The 21112-nt window shown below is 37.0% G+C and overlaps 1 protein-coding gene across 1 annotated transcript; it reads right to left on the bottom strand.

Moving 5' to 3' along the window:
* Positions 1–16889: 16889 nt before the first annotated feature.
* Positions 16890–18066, bottom strand: LOC102124821 (ubiquitin-conjugating enzyme E2 N-like). Its single transcript, XM_015442761.3, has one exon. The coding sequence runs from the start codon at positions 18051–18053 to the stop codon at positions 17667–17669; it is 387 nt and encodes a 128-aa protein (XP_015298247.3). The 5' UTR covers positions 18054–18066; the 3' UTR covers positions 16890–17666.
* Positions 18067–21112: the final 3046 nt, after the last annotated feature.

Here is a 21112-nt window from a genome sequence, read left to right as displayed (position 1 = left end):
CTGTGTTGCCCAGGTTGGAGCGCAGAAGCTATTCACAGGTGTGATCACAGCCCAATACAGCCCCAAACTCCAAGGCTTTGGGGATTCCCTTGCCTCCACCTCTCGAGTGGCTAGGACGACACAGGTGGACACACACCACTACGCCCAGCTTCTCTCTTCTAAATAAAATGTTTCTTCTAAAATACAAGGTCTTATATGGCCACTTTTAATATGCATGCAAACTTATTCGAGGGACACTTTATACAATGTCTGAACCTGTTACAGTGTATTAAAAGATACGCTTCATAGTTATGTTTTTAATACAGAAATCTGCTTTGTATAATATTGTGACCAGTGTTTCCCATTAAAGTATATTATTTTGTCTTAAAATTATTATTTTACACAAAATCAGTGTATCTCCAAGGCGCCAGTGTGTAAGAAATGGTGTTTAACACAACCCATGGATGATTTGAACAGTTTCAATTAGTGCTATTTTCTGAACAATTGTAAATGGCTGATGTTGTGGCTGCTACTAAGTGCCTAGCTGCTTCGGGAATCTGTTTAAATGTTAGTAACTTAGTGACAAAAATTACAGTTATCTATAGTATGTAAATACAAATGCATACCCTCAGTATGACCACAATGATGCCTGGGCTTATTTTTCCAGGAATAGAAACACTGTCAGTTTTAAATTAGCTTTAATAGGAATTTATGGCTCCGTAAATAAATTGTGGTTGACAAGCAACACTTTCTGAATCAAGTATTCTAGATTAGTGTTTATAACTGGAAGCAAAATCTGTATATATTTTCGGTATACTAATTTCTCATTAGGTTACTTGTATTTTATTTAAAGAACCAGCATTATGTCAAATTCAGAAATTAGAAAAATCTATTGAGTACTACTACAGGCAAGGGTCTATACTAAGCACTTGATGTGTTTTCAATCAAATTATTTGGTATCACTGTGAAACAGGGCCTATTACCTTTCTTTGTATTAGAGAAAATGAAGGACAGCAACTGTTATATGCCAGGTACTTCATAAGGGGCTTGTCATTTAAATCCTTCGACCCTGCATGAAGAGATATGTTTTTCATTAAGTGGAATTTACCTCCTTTCTTTTTTATACATAGAAAATTCATCAGGTAATTATTATCATATTATTGTATAACAATATGTTGTATTATGATAATCTGGAAACATAGCAAGGGTGTGGGTGGTAAAGAAAGAACAGTTTTTACAGATCTATCTTTTGAATTACTAACATGCATAGTTTTTATAGCTGGTCACCTCTGCATTTGAAAACTTCTTATGCTTGGAGTAGTACATCGTAAACAGACATTTTAGAAGGTCCCTCTAGGCACACAAGAGTACTTTCAGTGAATCAAGAGCAACTATTTTTGCATGTATCCTAAATTTCTCTAATTTAAGTGACAGAAAAATTGTCAAGGCAGATGTAAAGTCAACCATGCACTGGTTGGTGATGATGGCCTCTGTCAGAAATATGTTCCTAAATCAGAGACCGAATCCATGGGAATTCATAATTTTTTTTTTTTTTGGGTGTATTTCAGACTTCAGGCACTCAGCGAAATAAAAAACATTCCTTGTTTATCCACATGCTGTCAATTCGGTGTCCTCTATGGGTGGCTTGGGTATGGCCCCAACCAGTGTTCCAGTCGTGGTAATCAGGTACCATGTTGTATTTGAATTATACTACCAGTTGTGAAAGGTCAGAGCTTCATCAGTTTAGCAGTCAAACTTCTTTGCTCTATTTATTCAACTTGTAAAGCATGGTGAAAACTTTATGTATCCCTGTTTCTTTGTGTCCTTTCCTCAATACCAACCACACCCCTTACCATCCACTCTTATACACGTGGGACTATACACATAGCTTTGCAAACATTCTCTATTTTAATTAAATAAGACTTTTGGACTCAATCACAAGTGCTGTGACAGTCAGAGAATATTCTTAGTCTCTCACAAATGGAAGAAGGAGCCAAGAACTTTGGAAAGATAGAGAAGTTTGCTAGATGAATGTGTTGAACCTCAAACTAATATTTTATCAGTGTCATGGCAGGTATAAATGATATGTATATTGTATAAATTGTCTTATATAATCTTCAAAAACTATTGTTGAGTCTAGTATCCATATTCTTCCTTTACAACGGAAGATACCTTTTTTCTTTTAAATAGAACATGAGTTACTTAAGAATTAATATTCCTTGGGTAAGAGGAGACCTGGACAGGAAACAACAGGTGCTGGAGAGGATGTGGAGAAGTAGGAACACTTTTACACTGTTGGTGGGACTGTAAACTAGTTCAACCATTATGGAAGACAGTGTGGCGATTCCTCAAGGATCTAGAACTAGAAATACCATTTGACCCAGCCATCCCATTACTGGGTATATACCCAAAGGATTATAAATCATACTGCTATAAAGACACATGCACACGTATGTTTATTGCGGCACTATTCACAATAGCAAAGACTTGGAATCAACCCAAATGTCCATCAGTGACAGATGACAGACTAGATTAAGAAAATGTGGCACATATAAACCATGGAATACTATGCAACCATAAAAAAGGATGATTTTATGTCCTTTGTAGGGACATGGATGCAGCTGGAAACCATCATTCTCAGCAAACTATCGCAAGAACAGAAAATCAAACACTGCATGTTCTCACTCATAGATAGGAATTGAACAATGAGATCACAGGAAGGGGAACATCACACACCCGGGCCTATAGTCAGGGGTGGGGAGAGGTGGGAGGGATAGCATTAGGAGACATACCTAATGTAAATGATGAGTTAATGGGTGCAGCACACCAACATGGCACATGTATACATATGTAACAAACCTGCACGTTGTGCACATGTCCCCTAGAACATAAAGTATAATAAATAATAAAAAAAGAGGAGACCTGGAATTAGAACACATTCTAGCTTATTCCAGGAGCACATCTTTCAAGTAGATGCAGTCAACTGGGAAGATGTTAGGCATTTCTTTAAAAAATAAATTAAAATAATGAAAAGACAAAGATTATCCTTTAATTCTCCAGAGCTCAAACACTCCTATTTGGAGTAGATAACAATGCATCTACAATTTTCAGATTCCAAAAGTAAAAGCTACTTTTTTCCCCATTTTTTCTTAAAATTTTTTTTTTTACCACATATTTTTGTAAGAGAAAAGAAACTGCCAGTTTTACACTTGCTGGCACAAGCCTCCATCATTGCCTTTGTAATCCAGTCACTCTTACACTGTATGTAATTTGGAATGTGTAGTAACCTGATGTTGTCAGCTTTATATGTAGAGAAACAACCCAAATGTTCATCAAAAGATCAATGGATAAACAAAATCTGCTTTAGTCATATAATGGTGTATTTTTTAGCCATCAAAAGGAAAAGAATGAAGTACTGATATGGTTTGAAAATTTTTCTTCTTCGAAACTCATGTTGAAATTTAATCCCCAATGTGGCAGTATTAAAAGGTGGCATCTGTAAGAAATGAGAGGTAGAGCCCACATGAATGAGTTAATTCATTTATGGATTAATGGGTTATCAAGAGAGTGGAAGTGGTAGCCTTATAAAAAGAGGAGAGATCTGAGCTAGTATGTTAGCACATTCAGGCCACTGGCCATATGGCACCTTGCACTGCTTCAGTACTTTGCATAGAGTCCACATCAGCAAGAAGGCTCTCACCATATTTGGCCCCTGGAACTTGGACTTCTCAGCCTCCATATCTGTAGGAAATAAACTCCTTTTTTCAATAAATTACCTGGTTTTAGGTATTCTGTTATAAACAACAGAAAACAAATTAAGACAAGTCCTGAAACATGCCACAATGTGGATGAACTTTGAAAACATTACACCAAGTGGAAGAAGTCATTCGTAAAAGATGACATATTGTATAATTCCATTGATATGAATGTACAGAATAGACAGATCTATAGAGACGGAAAATAGATTAGTGGTTGCTTATGACATGGGTGAATGGGGAACAATGGGTGATAGCTAAAGGAAATGAGATTTCCAATGTGAAGTTAAAAGGTAGCAGAGTAGAAGTTACCAACCATCATCTGACAAGAAAAATCAACAATTAGACAGCTGTCCACAAATGAAAATATCTCTAGGAGGGTTGAAGAGTCCAATCAAGGACCTACAGTAAGAAAGAGAGCAATAAAAAAGGGAGAATGGTCAGACATAGAAAGATTGCTCAGGAAATTTGCTTAGTGGAGAGATCTGGAGATGGCTATGAACAAAGAAAAATGGTGGTGGTGATCTGTGTCAGCCATGTGGTAGGTGCCGTCACAGCTCCCAGGGACCTGCTCTGTGGACAACCCTGGCAAACTTTGCTTCTGAGGACCTCAAAAGCATCCATGACATCATGATTTTCCCACAGCTTTTAAAGTGGAGGATCCCATGTGTTTGTCAGCTCCCACTCTAATGGCTTATTTCACAGAAGATACTAGCAGCATTCGCCAGTGAGGTAATTAATGGACAGCCATAGCTGCCATGGACCCCTCCAGAGAGAGCTACTGTTGCTCCCCTCCAAAGAGGTGCTGTTGTGGTATACCGGGACCAGAGCTGCCACTCGCACCACACACATGCCCCGAACCCCAGAGCAGATTTGGTTCTGAGTATGTCTCCACTTCAGACTCCAGCTCCAAAGCTGCTCGTTTATGCCCATGCTACAGACATGGCTCTACAACTGTTCTGCATGTACCCTGTCTCAGAAACTGGAGCCACCACCACTACAGCCTAGTCAGTGCTTCTGACCCCAGAGCCACTGTCACTCCATGCACAACCATGCTCGAAGTCTCAGCTCCGTGGGTACACCACAGTACATAATACTCATGTTCCCATGAAGATTAAACCCAAATAGAACTTAACTTAGACACATTATAATAACTCTATTAAGAATCGAAGACAAAAAGAGACTTTTGAAAGCAGCAAGAAAAAAAAAATGTGTCTTATACCAGGGAATATCTGTAAGGTTTTCAGCAGATTTCTAGGCAGAATACTTACAGGTCAGGGGAGTGTGGAATGACATATTTAAATGCTAAAAGAAGAAGAAAAAGAAAAACCACCAACAAAGCAAACTCTACCTGCAAAGTTGTTCTTTAGAAATAAAAGAATGGTGTTTTCCCAGACAAATGAAAGCAGGAGTTAATCACCACTAGACCTGCTTGGCAAGAAATTGTAAACAGAGTTCTTCAACCTGAAATGAAAAGGTGCTAATTACTAACATGAAATCATATGAAAGCATAATATTCACTGAGAGTGACTTTTTCATGTTTCCCCTCAACTGTGTAAAAGAGAAATAAAATATTTTCTTCAGGAAAAAAATAACAAAGGAAATAAGATTTCATTTTGCAGTGATAAAAAAGTTCTAAAATTGATTCTGGTGACAGTTGCTCATATCTGTGAATATGCCACAAAACACTGAATTATACACGCTAGGTGGATGAATTTATCATATGTGAATTGTATGTCCATAAAGCTGTTTTTAAAAAGACAGAGAGAGAGAGAGAGAGACATTCTTCTCTATTCTGTCTAGTGATATACATTCCACAGAGCAAGCAGGTAGGTCTAAAATAAAAATTAGGACTAAATAGGAGTTATTCGATTGTTACTAAGTTTACTTTAGGGGTCCTTGGCCTCTTCCAAACGGATATTCTGATCCCCCAAATTCATATATACCACTTAGTAGTCTCATCAGTTTCCATGAGGAGAAATAATTGTTACACGTTGGTGCCTTCAATCTTAGCCCACATTTAGAAAATTTTCTGTAAATACAAATATTAATAAGTCCCCGTTTTAAAAGTAATATTAATAATGCAAACAGAAATGATAAAGAAGAAGCTAAAATATATGAACAAATGAACAATTATCCATGTCTATTATATTTTGGAAGGATATATGTGTCCAGAGAGGGGGCCATGGGCAAAATAATCTTGTCATTGAATGGTATTTGATTCTCACATTGCTATCGGACCACCTATCCTGATGGACTTGTCTGGATTCTGTATATACTACGAACATTCTCTTGGTCTAGAATAAAGTCAGACTTAGTCTCCCTTATAACTGTTTTGTCTCAGACCTCATATTGGTTTTCATTCAATCTCATAAGTGAAACTAGATTCCATCTGCCACCATTTGCACTGATTTTTCAAGAGAAAATAAAAGATCAAAAGCAAAGGACAAAGCTAAAAAATAAGAGAGGAATTCTCAAAAGACAAAGCACTCTACTGTGAACATAGCTTTTTAAAATCTTTGCTTGTTCTTCCAAACTTTCCAAAACTTTATCTCCTCCCGCCTTCCAGATTCACTCTGCCCCTACTATCCTTGACACACATCAGAGGAGTCAGAGGATTATTTGAGCTCCCCCTGCAGGATAAATTGCACATTCACCCTTCAAGAACATATGAACCTGGTTAGACAAGAGGAAAAAAATTAAAAATCAGTTAATTGCAGGTACCTCATAATGCCTGTTATAATGCACCATGGTAGGTTTTATTTTTTTTTTTTCCTAAAAGGTCTTCCTTTGAATGCTTTTGAACCTTACCTTTCAACTTCATCTGACCAGTGGATTTTACCCTGTTTCTTAGGACTTGTGATAGGGCTGACAAGTAGGTATGTGGCCCAGTAGGCACAATCTAGGTCTTTCTCTAGTATTTACATGATTGGGAAAAACTGTTTTCCGTTTTTGCTGGCACTATTAAACTGGTAGGATAGAACTCTCTAGCTGATAACATCTTCTTTGGCACAGAGAGAGAGCTATTCTTGGAGAATGAACCTAGGAATAGACAATGATAAGAGATTGATGGAGACAAAGATCTTTGAGATGTTTGCTGTTGAGATAGAAAGATTAAGGAAAGAAGACACGAGAAGGTGACTCTACAGTTGAAACAGGTTTATTGAGAATATACCTGAGAAAGGCTTCTGGCCAGCAGGGTGAGGATCAAACTTCTCTTATAGCCTGAGGCTTTTAAAAGGGGCCTGGTGAGGGAAGTGTGCTCTGAGAAATGTTCCTATCAGGAAGGGGTTAAGGGAGTGCTGGCTTGTTGGGACTGCTGGGGACTGCGATAAGCTTTGTTGCAGTTAGGGTCTTTGTGCTCTGTTGAAGATATAAGTGGGGCTGACATTTGTGGTTTGGTCATGTGGCAGTGGACAGTTCTGAGAATTTGAAACTTGATACTTTAACGTGGAGGCATCTCATTAAGATGGCGGTATTCTTTTCCTACCATGTGTTTCACTTCAGCTCCTGGTGATCCCATTTCTTCAGCTTTTCCTCTGATTCTATGAAATTTCCCAGCTTCTCCCTAGATACAGTAGCCTATAAATTTTATTATGTTTTCAACTTGGTCCAGTCGGATACTAGTTACTTGCAATCATTCTTTTTGGCATTCATTCTGCTAATGCCCTGTTAATGAATACTAATACAAATTATACAATTTTATAGTAATCTCAATAGTTTATTTGTTGCGAAATGGACCTTTCTCTAACTTGGAATGTCCATCTCTAAGTTCATTACCTTCTATCCATTCTACATGGTTACTTAGAGATTTGTAAAAGCATCATCTAGACATCTAAGGAAACCCTTTTTCCAAAGCAACATGATGGCAATGGAATTTGTTGAAGATAAGTTAAGGAAGTTTAATAACAAACAGGCCAGCAAGTAAAGCTTTTTCAACACCTATAAGGCAATACCTGCTGCACTCTTCCTGGCTAGTTGCCTCCCTCATTCCTGCCATATACATTTCCATGCTTCTTTGAACCTGCCCTCAAATTCTGGAATATGCCTGTTTATCATGCATTTGTACTGGAATAAAATTTTGGTAACACTTTAATTGTTTCTTTATTTGAAACCATTGATCAGTACATGTAACAGGTAAGTAATAATGTTCCCACTGACTTATCTTACATTCCCACAATCACTTTATTTCATCCTTCTCCTGAATACTAAAATATTGCAACTTGTTCTTACAATTATGTTTAATGAAAAAAGAAAATCCACAGTTTAGAAGTGTCATCTTAAAATCTGTAGGTCTCAGCTTTCTCATTGTACTGGATTAGGGAAATCATGAGACACAGCCCCTTTTCCTTTTTCTTACAAATTGTACTGTTTATTGGAAGTGATGTGTAGGTAATGTGCTTGCCTAAAAGGCAGACAATTAAAGTTGTCCTTACTCCCTCTCTTAAGGAGGCTAGGAAGAATCTGATTTATGGTGAAGTCTCTGTTTTGAGATCATTTTCTCTAGAAATCCTCAATGATGCCATAGACTACTTAAAGCTGCAGTTTATATAGTGAAATAGCATATTTTTTATATTCTTACCTACAGTTACCTAGTCAATATATCTCACATTAGACTGTAAGCTCTATGAGGACAGAGACCACGTATGATTGTCCATCAATGAATTCCTATAATGAAGTGTATGTATTTTATTTATTTATAAATGCATACTATTACTAAATGCTTTGATAAGGGAAAACATGGAGACCTATAAGCAGGAGAGAGAAAGCCCTTTTATTAATACAAATAAATATAAACAAATGAATATTTGTGTCATTCTGCTTATATTCTGAAAATTCATGACTTTTTTCACATTTACATGACATCACATCAATTGCAAAAAGAATCTGGGTCTACAAGTAGATCATATAAAATATTAATTTTTTTCTAATTAATTTTTTACAAATGTTCTGTAATGGGAGCATTAGGGAAAGAGTTGTATTTCAATTTTGCCACAAGTGTTAAAAGGAAATCTACAATGCAAATATTCTTTCAGAACTCTGAATGAAATCCTAATGTTTTCTTTGAGGGTAGGATAAGTACAAATGCAGACAGGGTATAAATACAAAGCAGAGAAAAGAATTCTTTTTGGCACTTGGTTGTAGGGGCTCAAATGCATGGACATTAAGAAATGAGAAGGGTTTTAGGAGTGAATTCACAGCAGGCAGATTGCTTCTTATGTCTTCAATTCATTCATGTGTGAAACTATCATATCATAAAATGAACCATTAGGAAGTCAAAGAATGGAGCATATGGGGAATAAATTTCTGAATCAGATAAAAAAATGTGTATGTGTTTTTGCATGAGTGTATGTGCATTCATACAGTGTGTGGAATATAGAAACCTATCTGTTCTAGTTGTTATATATGACTCATATGTTTAGAACCACAGAAAGTTCTGAGGAAGTTATTTCTGCTGCTCTAGGATGACATCATTCAGAGAACCTGTTTTAGTATCACCATTGAAAAACTCATCCCTTAACCTCACATTTAGCCTGAACATTAGAATCTTATGAGTACATATTTGCTTGTGTTTGTTTTTCAAACTCTCCGGCATTTAAAAATTGTTGAAGTCAAAGCCAGCTTACAAAGACAATTTGGTGAACTGTCAATTTTGGTAAAGAAAAACAATTTAGTAATTCAGTGTCACAGTGACCAAGCAATATCCCGAGACCCTAACCTAGCACTGACCCATCTACTCATCTCATAGAGCTTTATACATTACAGCCAATTGTTTAAGACAATTATCCTAGACCCTCTAGCTTCACCCATTTCTTGGGACATAGTCTCTGTATTTCTCCATCTCTGGACTTATTTCTTGTCTTCTGTTCTTTTACAAACATTGTCTCATATCTAGCTTCCATTTTTTTTCATTTTTAGCATATTTTCATTTTTATATTGCTTGAACCACAGCACCATTAATTACTAGTCTTGTGAACTCATAAATATCTCTTCAGTCTTCTAAAACTCAATTTTTCCATCTGTGAAATTGGTATTATGCAAATATCCTTTCTCCTCCAAATCCAGTATAAACGCCTACAAAATCTTGGTGGTAAATGAATGATAACTTGCCCTCCCTCTCTAAGAGCTTCATAGAGTGCTATAACAACACTATCTTCACAAAACCCTGTTTCTTCTTATTTACCACCCATGCCTACCCCCAGATTCTCCCATGTCTCATATGGGATGGGGTGGGGCTTGGGAAAGTGATAAAAAGCAATGACAGGCCTAGGACATGGGCTCAAAATTCTCTTAACTAAAGAAATAGGCTGGACGTAATGACTCACGCCTGGAATCCTAGCACTTTCGGAGGCCGAGGCGGGCGATTGGTGCCTGAGCTCAGGAGTTTGAGACCAGCCTGGGCAATGTGGCGAAACCCCACCTCTACTAAAAATACAAAAAATTAGCTGGGCATGGTGGCACATGCCTGTAATCTCAGCTGCTCTGGAGGCTGAGGCACCAGAGTCACTTGAATCCGGGAAGTGGAGGTTGCAGTGAGCTGAGTTTGCATCATCACACTCCAGCCTGAGAGACAGAATGGTACTCTGTCTCAAAAAAAAAAAAAAAAAAAAAAAGAGAGAAGAAGAAAGAAAAAAAAAGAAAAAGTAAATAAATAACCAATGAGTGCATCCAGAGTATGTAGAAATAAAGGAAATAATAAAGATAAAATTAAATTAAATAGAAAACAAACAATGGAGACAATCAACTAAACTAAATTGTTTTTTTTTCAAAAGACTAAGAAATAGAAAAGTTTCTGCAAAAATAATTTACAAAAGACAGAAAGAGCAGAGTTTAGCATTAGGAACCAAAAGGGACCCTAAATATGGGGAGGAATTTTGTTAATCATAGGAAATTTCTAAAAACTACTTTTTGCCCAAAATTTTAAGGACATATAGTTTTTGTAGAAATATTTTATTCACTTCTATGATTACTCACTCTACAAGAAAAAGAAGGTCTGAATATATCTGTAACTATTAAAGAAAAACAATAGATAGAAAGAAATAATTCTCATTTTAAAAACAGAAAAGGAATGCTCAACCTTAATTGTTTAATAGACCAAAAAAGCACTAGCGAAATGAACTAAAATCTTTACTACTTTATGTCATCCAGACTTCTATTATTGGCTACACCTGAAAACCCAGATATAGAAATGCAGGCATTAGTCATAGGGAATTATTTTGAGAGTTGATTTGCATACACACAAAAAAACTGCTCAGCTTAATTCATTTACATTAACTAGTTGACACTCTCTCTTGTCATGAGAGCCAAGCTTATTCATCCAAAAACAACAAAAATCACTACTTCGTATATACCAGAATAAGTTGAGTGAATTGTTTTATCTCAACTGTCAGAAAATTAAATTGAAATAAATAAGAGAAGAGAAAGGAAAAGAATACAGTAGCCTCCAAAAGAGGAGAATAAGTATTAGTATAAAATAAATACACACTGAAGTAAGAACACAGAGGAGGAGTGTGAGAGGCACTAAATGGAAATGGATTTAAAAGAAATGTTTCCAGGAGTTTTGTTTGATTACCTCAAAAGGAAAGTGGGAATCTACAAGTCAGAGGAAAAAGGAGTTTCGGGGAAAGCATTTTGGACAGACAATTGGCACATCCTGAAGATAAAAGGCATAAAGAAGCATGGTGTCTGAGGAGTGAGTGAAACACACTTACCCCGGATGTTGCTTCAGATAGCTCCTTAATAATCATAACCCTAGCAAAGCTGAGTGAAGAGATGTAGCTGAAGAGAGACAGAGAAATTAATTCAAATGACCCCAAGTTCAGGTGAGTAAGAAAGCAAGCTGCCTCAGTCTCCTGGAGATGGGAGATGTTAATAGGGTCACACAGAATGTTAAATCTGGAAGGATTCTTAGGGATCTCATTTCCCCTGCTTCATTTTACAGAGGAGGCATCTGAGACCCACCTATGCCCAAGGTTATATGTAAAATTGGTGACAGAGCAATGGCAGGAATATTGATTTTCTTTGTAGATGCAGGGCCTTGCTCCTCTGGAGAGAAGATGACGGTGTGCTATCATCTTTGCTGAGAATCATTCTAAATTTCTTCTGTACTCGTGTGAAGCATTATCTGTGTTCACTCTTCCGGATACAGCCGGATACCTTCACTGAAGCTGTTGATTAATTACCAAGAATCATCAAACTCGGCAGTGACATTCCCTAGGCAAAGGCTGTCTTGCTGCCTGAAATGCCAATCTGGGTGAAGGTCTGGGACACTCCATGTTTTCTGACATTTTTGGCTGCATGGCCCCTCTGCCTGGGGCCGCTTTAGTGGGAAGAGGGTTGACTTTAACAAAGATGCTGCTTCCCACCAGCAGGCCTGCTGCTGCTGTTGTTTCTAATCCTCTAAAGGCGGGATCCTCCATATGTTCACCTACCCCTACCCCAGCACAAAGCTGAATGAGTGAACAAGCAAGTGGGAGGGGCTGGGACCAGTGGAATTTCAAAAGAGGGCTGGCATTAAGCCTAGTCAGGCAATAAGAAAGGCAAACGCTGTACCATAAAGGAATAAATATTGTGGGCCCAAATGCTAAGAACTGAGTTTCTGGTTCTACTATGCACCAGATAACGTCAAAATAGTCCCCCACAAGGAAAAACAAAACGTGTTTGGCATCAAATCTGAATATAATTTTATGATTTTCAAACTCATGCAGTTTAAAATGAATAATAACATTACCATGCCATTATGACAAGTGTAAAATAGCATGCATTTAAGCCTTGTATTTATGATCGTATTATACTTTGCCCCCTAATAATGTTGCACAATTTGGAAATATGTATGCTGTATCTTTAAAATATTTACATCCTTTTTTATAGAATTATAAAATAACATTATGGATATGGACACATAAGAACAAAAAGAGAACAAAGATCTGTGTGTAATGTAAGTCACGAAAACCTGTTCCTCCTATCTCCTGCTGCAGATACGAAGACACTGCTGCTACACTTCCGGATTTTCCACAGTTTGCATCAAGCTAAGCTTCGGCGTCGGCGGGGGGTGGTTCTCCAAGCCAATCACGGAGCATGATGGGGCTACTTGGGGGTTATCTAGTGAGATGAAGAGCTCCTTCAATAAATGGTCTTAGCTTGAGGACTCCCCAGTGGTCTGGCTGAAACTTTCTTGGAACTGTGCTTCAGTCTGAATCTTCCTAACATCATTACACCACTACCTTCTGTCCCTCCTTCAGTGGAAGCCAGACCTGCATTTTATTCCAAAGAGTCTCCCCACCTTTGCTTTCCCCAGTGTCTCTTTCTTGTATGTCTAATTCTGTCTTGTCTGCTTTTTGGAAACTCAAACACTTAAGACTCTTTATCCCATTAGTCATTACAAAAAATGCAAGTAACCTAAACATGCAATTGTGTAATGAGATTTTTAATGATTATTACAGTAAAACCAACAGATATCACATTTTTAAGATGTAAAAATCGTATTTTGGGCTTAAATGTCAAAATATATTTAAAAGAGCTACATCTTTGTTAAGATGATAACCTTATTTAATTAAAGTAAAAATCAAACAATGGGTGAAGATGGTAAAATTTTACAATACATAGAATTAGAAATGACAGGCAAGCCTGACTCTTTCTCCCACAATCCTTTCAATAAGAAGTTTTTGCTACTAAAACTAGTTTAGTTCCTATATTAAAGGGTTACTTTTACCTTGTATTCCTCCTTGCAACTTAGGGATTGATGCCTACTTTCTTTCTTAACCTCTAAACTCCATAAGGGGAACTCTATAGGATGTCTTCAGGATAAGTTGAAGAAATTATCGGGAAATAGAAGGTCCTTTCTACTTTCCCCAGATCTTCAAATTATGCCCCTGATTTTTTGTGAGGCAGATATGGACAACTTTAAGTTAAAAGTGAGGAGAAAAAAAAAGTTTAGAGATAGAGGTAAATTGAACAAATGAAGAAACTAAATACTTGGAATATAAATAATGAAGTTATCCTATCTATTTAACACTATGTTTTTATTGAAAGCCATTTGATAGCTATCAGCCTAGATACTCGATTGTATGAATTGCTTAAGCATGTATTCTTTTTTTGCATATTATGTGTCAGTTATCAGCGTATGTATTGAGTGAAGAGAGGCAAACGACAGCTGTTTGCAGGCTTAAAAGTATTCCAATGTGCCGAGCGTGGTGGCTCAAGCCTGTAATCCCAGGACTTTGGGAGGCTGAGGCGGGCGGATCACGAGGTCAGGAGATCGAGACCATCCTGGCTAACACGGTGAAACCCTGTCTCTACTAAAAAAGTACAAAAAAATTAGCCGGGCGTGGTGGCGGGCGCCTGTAGTCCCAGCTACTCGGGAGGCTGAGGCAGGAGAATGGCGTGAACCCGGGAGGCGGAGCTTGCAGTGAGCCGAGATCGCGCCACTGCACTCCAGCCCAGGCGAGAGAGCCAGACTCTGTCTCAAAAAAAAAAAAAAAAAAAAATGGTATTCCAATGTACATATAGCAGAGTAAAGAAGTAACTACAAAAGTGTAGTAAACTATCAGTGTTACTATGCGAGAAACAGGTTTTAGGAGCACTCAAAAACTATCTCACTCAACATACTTGCAGCCATCTTATGTGGTCAAAACTGTAAAGGATAAATTAAATTCTTGCTAATCTTTATTTTTGAAACAATACCTAGCATTGTGTGACATACACTCCAGGGGCTTAATAAAAGTCACTTTTATTTCTGTTCCCACATTCCAGCATATGGCTCTACCAATGTATCATTGACTATGGGAATAATTTTTTAACATTCTCCACATTTCCATATTTTCACTGAGCGCTTTTTTTCCCAAATTAGTTTACTAATAAATATCCACTGCAGAAGATTTCCACCTTGCCTTATCTTCTAGAATTTGTCCAATTTGGGGGTCTAGGCATTGAGGATAGGAAACACTGGGAATCAATTCCTTCTTTATAGTCACACCACTCACTGGCTTTTCAGCTTTTCATTGATTCACCATTGTCTTCATTATGAACTTCAGACATCTTAGCATGGAGTACAAGATACTCATTGATGTGGCTTCTTCCGGTTTCTCCTTTCAGGTACCCCATTATTTCTCCACTCTATTAACGTCCATAAGTTTCAGATAAACCCAATTCATTGTGATACCAACCGCTAATGCTCTACTCTTTTCTGTCTCTTCTCCTGCTTCTCACAGCGTGGTTTTACAATATGCTATCCTTCCCCGGGGGTACCTTTACACCTCCTCTCATAAGTTCAGCGTAGGTATTTTCACTGGTTCTCCAAAAGCCAGCTTAAGTTCTCCTTCTGCAACAAGTACTCCTTCACCCTTCTCATGCCCAATGTCTCTAAGGTGAACGTCCTATTAGAACGCTCTGCTCACCTCTATCTTCTCACTTACTATAGAATGTTAATATTAGTTTCAATCTCCTTCATAAGTCTGGGAGCCACGTGAGTGCAGGTGCCTTCTCATTTGTTATTATACTTTAAGCACATGAGTAGAGATACATAAATATGTCTTGGGTAAATGTTGAATTAAATGAGTGTCTCCACAAATCCAATATAAAAGCGATTGATCATAGTAGAGAACCAGTAGTAAATTATCTATTACTTGTTTATATAATTTGTTTAACAAAGACATTTCCTTCTTTAGAGCTTTTAGTGCTCATTAAAAAATTAAAATATTTGAATGACTACTCCTGTTAATAATGTCTATGTCAGAATTTTTATGGCAAAAGTGCTAAAAATAAAAATTCAAAAATTCTAGCCGGGCACGGTGGCTCACGCCTGTAATCCCAGCACTTTGGGAGGCCGATGCGGGCGGATTACAAGGTCAGGAGATCGAGACCATCCTGGCTAACACGGTGAAACCCCATCTCTACTAAAAATACAAAAAATTAGCCAGGCGCGGTGGCGGGCTCCCGTAGTCCCAGCTACTCGGGAGGCTGAGGCAGGAGAATGGCGTAAACCCGGGAGGCGGAGCTTGCAGTGAGCCGAGATGGCGCCACTGCACTCCAGCCTGGGCGACAGAGCGAGACTCCCTCTCAAAAAAAAAAAAAAAAAAAAAAAAAAAAAGATTCTAGCAGTATTTTTCCAAAGTGAGTTGTATAAAACACCTGTTTATTGTTTATTTGTCCCAAAATAATTGAAGAGATATATACATCCAATTATTATATAACATTTTAGGTACTCTGTGTGTGTGTGTGTGTGTGTGTGTGTCTTTGTGTGTGTGTGTGCTTATTATATTCCTAAAAAGTTGAGGAAATGTGATTAATATCTTTGAATAGATTTTATTTTGTCAAAGACTGTTGGAAGTCCCAAAATAATATGCATTGTGAATTACTAAAATGGGTAATTTTTTTTTTTTTGAGACTGAGTCTCACTCTATCACCTAGGCTGGAGTACAATGGTGTCATCTTGGCTCATTGCAATCTCCGTCTCCCCAGCTCATGCAATCCTCCCATCTAAGCCTCCCAAGTAGCTGGAACTGCAGGCACACACCACCACTCCCTGCTAATATTTTTATATTATTTTGTAGTGACAGGGTTTCGCCATGTTGCCCAGGTTAGTCTTGAATTCCTGGGTTCAAGCAATCTGCTCACCTTGGCCTTCCAAAGTAGATGCCTGGGATTACAGGCATGAATCACCATGTCCAGCTAAAAATGAGATTTTAATATACATTGATGATGGGTCATTTTTTCTTAGAACATTCCGCCATAATATAATTAAAAACATGTATTAATTTAACATGTGTCAAGGCATTTTCAGAATTAGTATTCCATGGGAAACACTTCAGAAAACGTTTAAGGTAACATTTCATAAATGCCAACATTGTTTTTAAGCCTTACTAATGTGTTATACTTATGGTAATAAAATTTACTTTGCCATATACAAATGTAAATGTATACATCAACTTAATAGACACATCCTTATGCTCATTACATTTATTCCCTGCCTTAGGATCCAGCAAACATCCTTACACCTAATAAGAGTTAAGTAAATACTTTTCTGGGTTTACCCAAATCTAATTACTAATTATGATTAATTTGTTGTAAAATCAGAATTTAAAAAAAAATACTAAAATAATCCAGGATACACAACATTCTTAAGAAATGTACTATTGTCTCCCTCTGTTCATGCAGTTTCTTTTTTTTTTTTTTTAGAATAACAAAAAATATTTTACTGAAACATAAGATTTACAGAAGTTTCCAGACAAGCCATACAAAACGGTCACAAGTTTTTTTTGAAGGGGGGAATCTACACTTGACAGCAATGTTATTAGTGAGGGCTATGATGTTTGTTTAATGTTCCCATTTTAGTTCAAACAATCAAGCTTGTCCATCTACAGCGTCTAAATAAAGTTAGATTTGGCTAGAGAGCATATTCTAAAGACCTGGTTAGCTGCTTTTAACCAATGCAGTTAGATTACCAAAAAAAGGGGGCAAGGAGCCCATAAAATTAAAATAAAACTACCTCCCCCCTCAAAAAAATAAAATAAAATAAGGAAAAACACCCACACCCCTGCAGCTAACCTGACAGCTACCTTCATTCACAGTGCTTTGTACTTAAACCAGGATGGGGGAAATGAATAAAAGCAGGGAGGAGCCACTGCTTTTAAACGTTTCACAGCAATCCAGATGATACTTCTAGCCTCTGCTCATGCTTTATGACAGTGAATCAGGACAAGACATAGATTTGCTAATGTGCATTTAATCACCAAAGGACTGAAGATGTCTGGGCTTTTTTATTCTGTAATGTTTCTAAGACTGTGTCCATTAAATGCAAACAAAAAGGAGGACGTCTTGGCAGAACAGGAGAAGTGATACACACTTGATGATCGGATCAGTTTAAAGATTATTCATGGCATATAGCCTAGTCCATGCTCTAGCTGTTTCTATGGCTTGGGCTTCGTTGGTCTTTCATTGCTCCACTACATCATTTGCTAATGGATCATCTGGATTGGGAGCACTTAACAAGGCCTGAATCGATAGCAGAACTGTGCGGATCTGCAGTGCTGGGTAACACTTATCTTTCAAAATATCTAAACATATTCTTCCCAACTTGTCTACATTCGGATGATAAATTTTGGTCATGAAACATACTTTAGGGGCTGCCATTGGGTATTCTTCAGGAAGGAATAGTTCAAGTTTAAAAGTCCCTCCCTCAGAGGGGGAACCTTGAGGGTCAGCAGTGACCACATGAAAATAACGGGCGTTGCTCTCATCTGGTTCTGTTTTGATGCCAGGAACTGGTTCTGCCAGCAAACGCTGGGTTTCCTTGATGATCCTGTGGGGCAGCCCGGCCATCTTGTCAGAACCCGAGTCTGGCCTCTGTTCGTGTAGTTTCTAATAGACCTGACGTAGTTTCTCATATCCCTGAATTTAAAGTGTCTGGTGTTTCTCATACACAAGTAAGGGTGGAAGACTGCCAAGTCAAGGCGAGCTGAGATTCTTCTCCTGGCATTACAGATACTGCACAGTAATCTCACAAAAGTTATGTGATTTAAATAAATATATCAGAAAATACTCATGGTAATAAGTCATAAAACACTTGTCTCACAAATTAGAATTGTGAATGGTAATCCGTGAAAACCAAGAACGTGCTCAGTTCTATTAACCAAATCACCATTCTAAAAATGCTGATTGCATATTGGCTCTTAATGCATATTCATTCTGACTTCTTTTCTGCATGTATCTATCATTTGTATTATTTATATAACTGAAGTGAGACACACTCTAATAAGCACAAATTAACATTGACCTTTTTACTCAGATCTCTGAAACTTTAACCCATTTAAACTTTTAATATCTAAAAATAAATTTAACAAAATCAAACATGCTCTTATTAAAATGATTTAATTATTTCAGTGATACGGTATTTATTTGGCCCAGTAACCATTAAGAGATAATAGAGATTTCTTTTGCTAATATAGCATGAATATAATGAATGAATGACATTTAGAAAGTAATTAACATCATTGCCACAGTTAATGTCTTTCTCCATATCATGAGGATAATGTCTCTTGATCTGCCCTCATGATGTGTGACATTCTTATTTTATAACAGATGTATCACTGCTCAACAGTTTTCCATTATCTCACTTTTACAGTTCAAATTATTCATATCACAAATGCAGAGGTATGAGGCAGGGTTGTAGAAATGCCTATTCATGGTAGTCTACCATGAAGGTCACAACTCAATTTCATTATATTTTTGTTTAAGAACCAGGCATGCTTTTTATGTCCATAAATCAAATTAATTTATCCACCATGCTTGGTATTTATTTTAAAACAAATAATATCACCATTTAAAAAAAACTAGTCACTTTCTACTTTCATATCTAATTTCACATGTTGCTATCTTGTTCCTTTTGAATAATTTACAAGAATTCCATTATCCTCTAATAACAGAACCTGTAATTTTCCATGTTTGATAAAATAATTTGATATTAACTATTTTGGGCCAAAGGTCTTTTAATTGCCTTCTGTCCTTTAAATAATTTATTTTAATTGAATTTTTGTGATAGCTGAAAGAGAAACTGCACATTGCATTGTACCCTCCTATAATCCATAAACAGTTTGGGCAAAGGTCTACTCATAGAAGCTGTACTTCAATTGCTAGATTTTTTTCTATATTACATATCTGCTGGAGCTGTATTTCTTTATTAATTTATTTTATTCATTAAAAAACTATTTGTGACTACTAAAATGAAATTGGTGTTAGGTGCTTGGTACACTGTAATGAACAGAGTAAATTAGCTCCTTACTCTCATGGGGCTTATATTTGGAAAGCATAATTAAAATTTGCAATATATTCTCTGAAAAATAAAATAGAGACACCAACAGAAAACAAGAGGAGTCTGTTTAAAATTAAAGTGGTTGGGTACAACCTGTCCAAGATGATAACATGCAAGAGAGAACAGCTCATGAAAGCGCCTGGAGGTAAAAAGAGTGTGATTATCTTCATAGTGTGTGAAGATGACAAGCGTGGTGAAGGAGCCCAGTGTGTTCTGAGCCAGTCAGGGAAGATGGTGGCAGAAAATTAAGTTGAAGAATGAACAGGGGCCAGAGCTGAAAGAGTCTCGTAGGTGTCTGTCACTGTTTGTTCAGATAAAACTTAAAAGAATTTCCTTGGGAGCTTAAGTTTTCCCTCTTTATGTTCTGCTCGTTGCTAATTAAGGAAATATTACTCCTGGAGCAAGTGTTGTCTGAACGCATTGCGCCAGGCAGTCCACCAATGTGAATGCTGTGATTTGGTGGTAAGCATGTTACCTTGCAATGTGGTGATAATCTACAGTGACATTTGAAGATCTGGCCTTTGTTTTAACCCAGGCTGTGTCAGGTTGTGGCATCAATAGTGCTGTTGACACTTAAAAAGCAAAGTGTTTCATAACATTTGGCTGGAAACAAAGTGCTTGTTAGTATAATGTTGGCATTTAAGAGTTCTATACTTTGGTGTCTACGTATGCATGCGTATATACATACATAAAATTATTAGGTAGGAAATAGGCAAGTCAACATAAAGCAGTTTATATGAGGATAAATTAAGATTATTTCTGTGATCATATCTATCCCAGTCCTAAACTTACATGAGCTATTGAGTAAAATATTAGTTTATTTCCCTCATCCTTTATGTGCTATGCACTGGAATGGGCACTTCATTTTATCTTACATAAGACAGTAAATGTTTTTGTTTCCCCTTTATCTACAAAACAATGAATTTTATTAAATTATTATGAAGCCTCTTGAGTAGCATCATTTTATAAATAGTAGATTTCTACAACAGCCTTGTAAAACAGCCAATTTTCCCCTCACACAATCTCTTGACTATCATGTAAGGCAATGGTTCTCAACCTTGACTGCTCATGAAAATCTTCCAGAGAGCTCCTAAAAATCCCTATAAGCAGGTTTCTCCTGAGATCAATCAAATCATAATCTTAGGGGCAGGGACCGTGGCATGTGTGTTTTAAAAGTTTCCTAGGTTATTTAAATGGGAAGTCAAGGTTAAGAGTACTGCCCTGGGTACCATATATAGTGAGGCCAAGATTATCTTACAAAAATGCATGCATTCACCTTTCAAAAAATTTCCCTTTGAAATCCTACTCTGCTTTGAAGTCAGAAAAGAATTGTCAGCTCTCTTATGAATTCTTTCTGTTTGAAATAGCCTTTTTTTCTTTAATAAACTAGCCTTTGTGTATATTTCTATAATAGCACTTACAGTGTCCTATAACAAAAGAGAAACTGAAATGTTGGACTTTTTTTTAGAAGGTAAGTTCCTAGAAGGCCAGGATAGTTTCTAGAGCCTTTAGACCAGTCAGAACAGTGACTTTTCATACAATATAATTTTATAATTTTATAATTATAATT

This window comes from Macaca fascicularis, chromosome 20, assembly GCF_037993035.2.
Source record: "Macaca fascicularis isolate 582-1 chromosome 20, T2T-MFA8v1.1".
Classification (NCBI taxonomy): Eukaryota; Metazoa; Chordata; class Mammalia; order Primates; family Cercopithecidae; genus Macaca; species Macaca fascicularis.
Note: the sequence above shows the minus strand (reverse complement) of the source record. Positions and strands in the feature narration are given on the sequence as shown.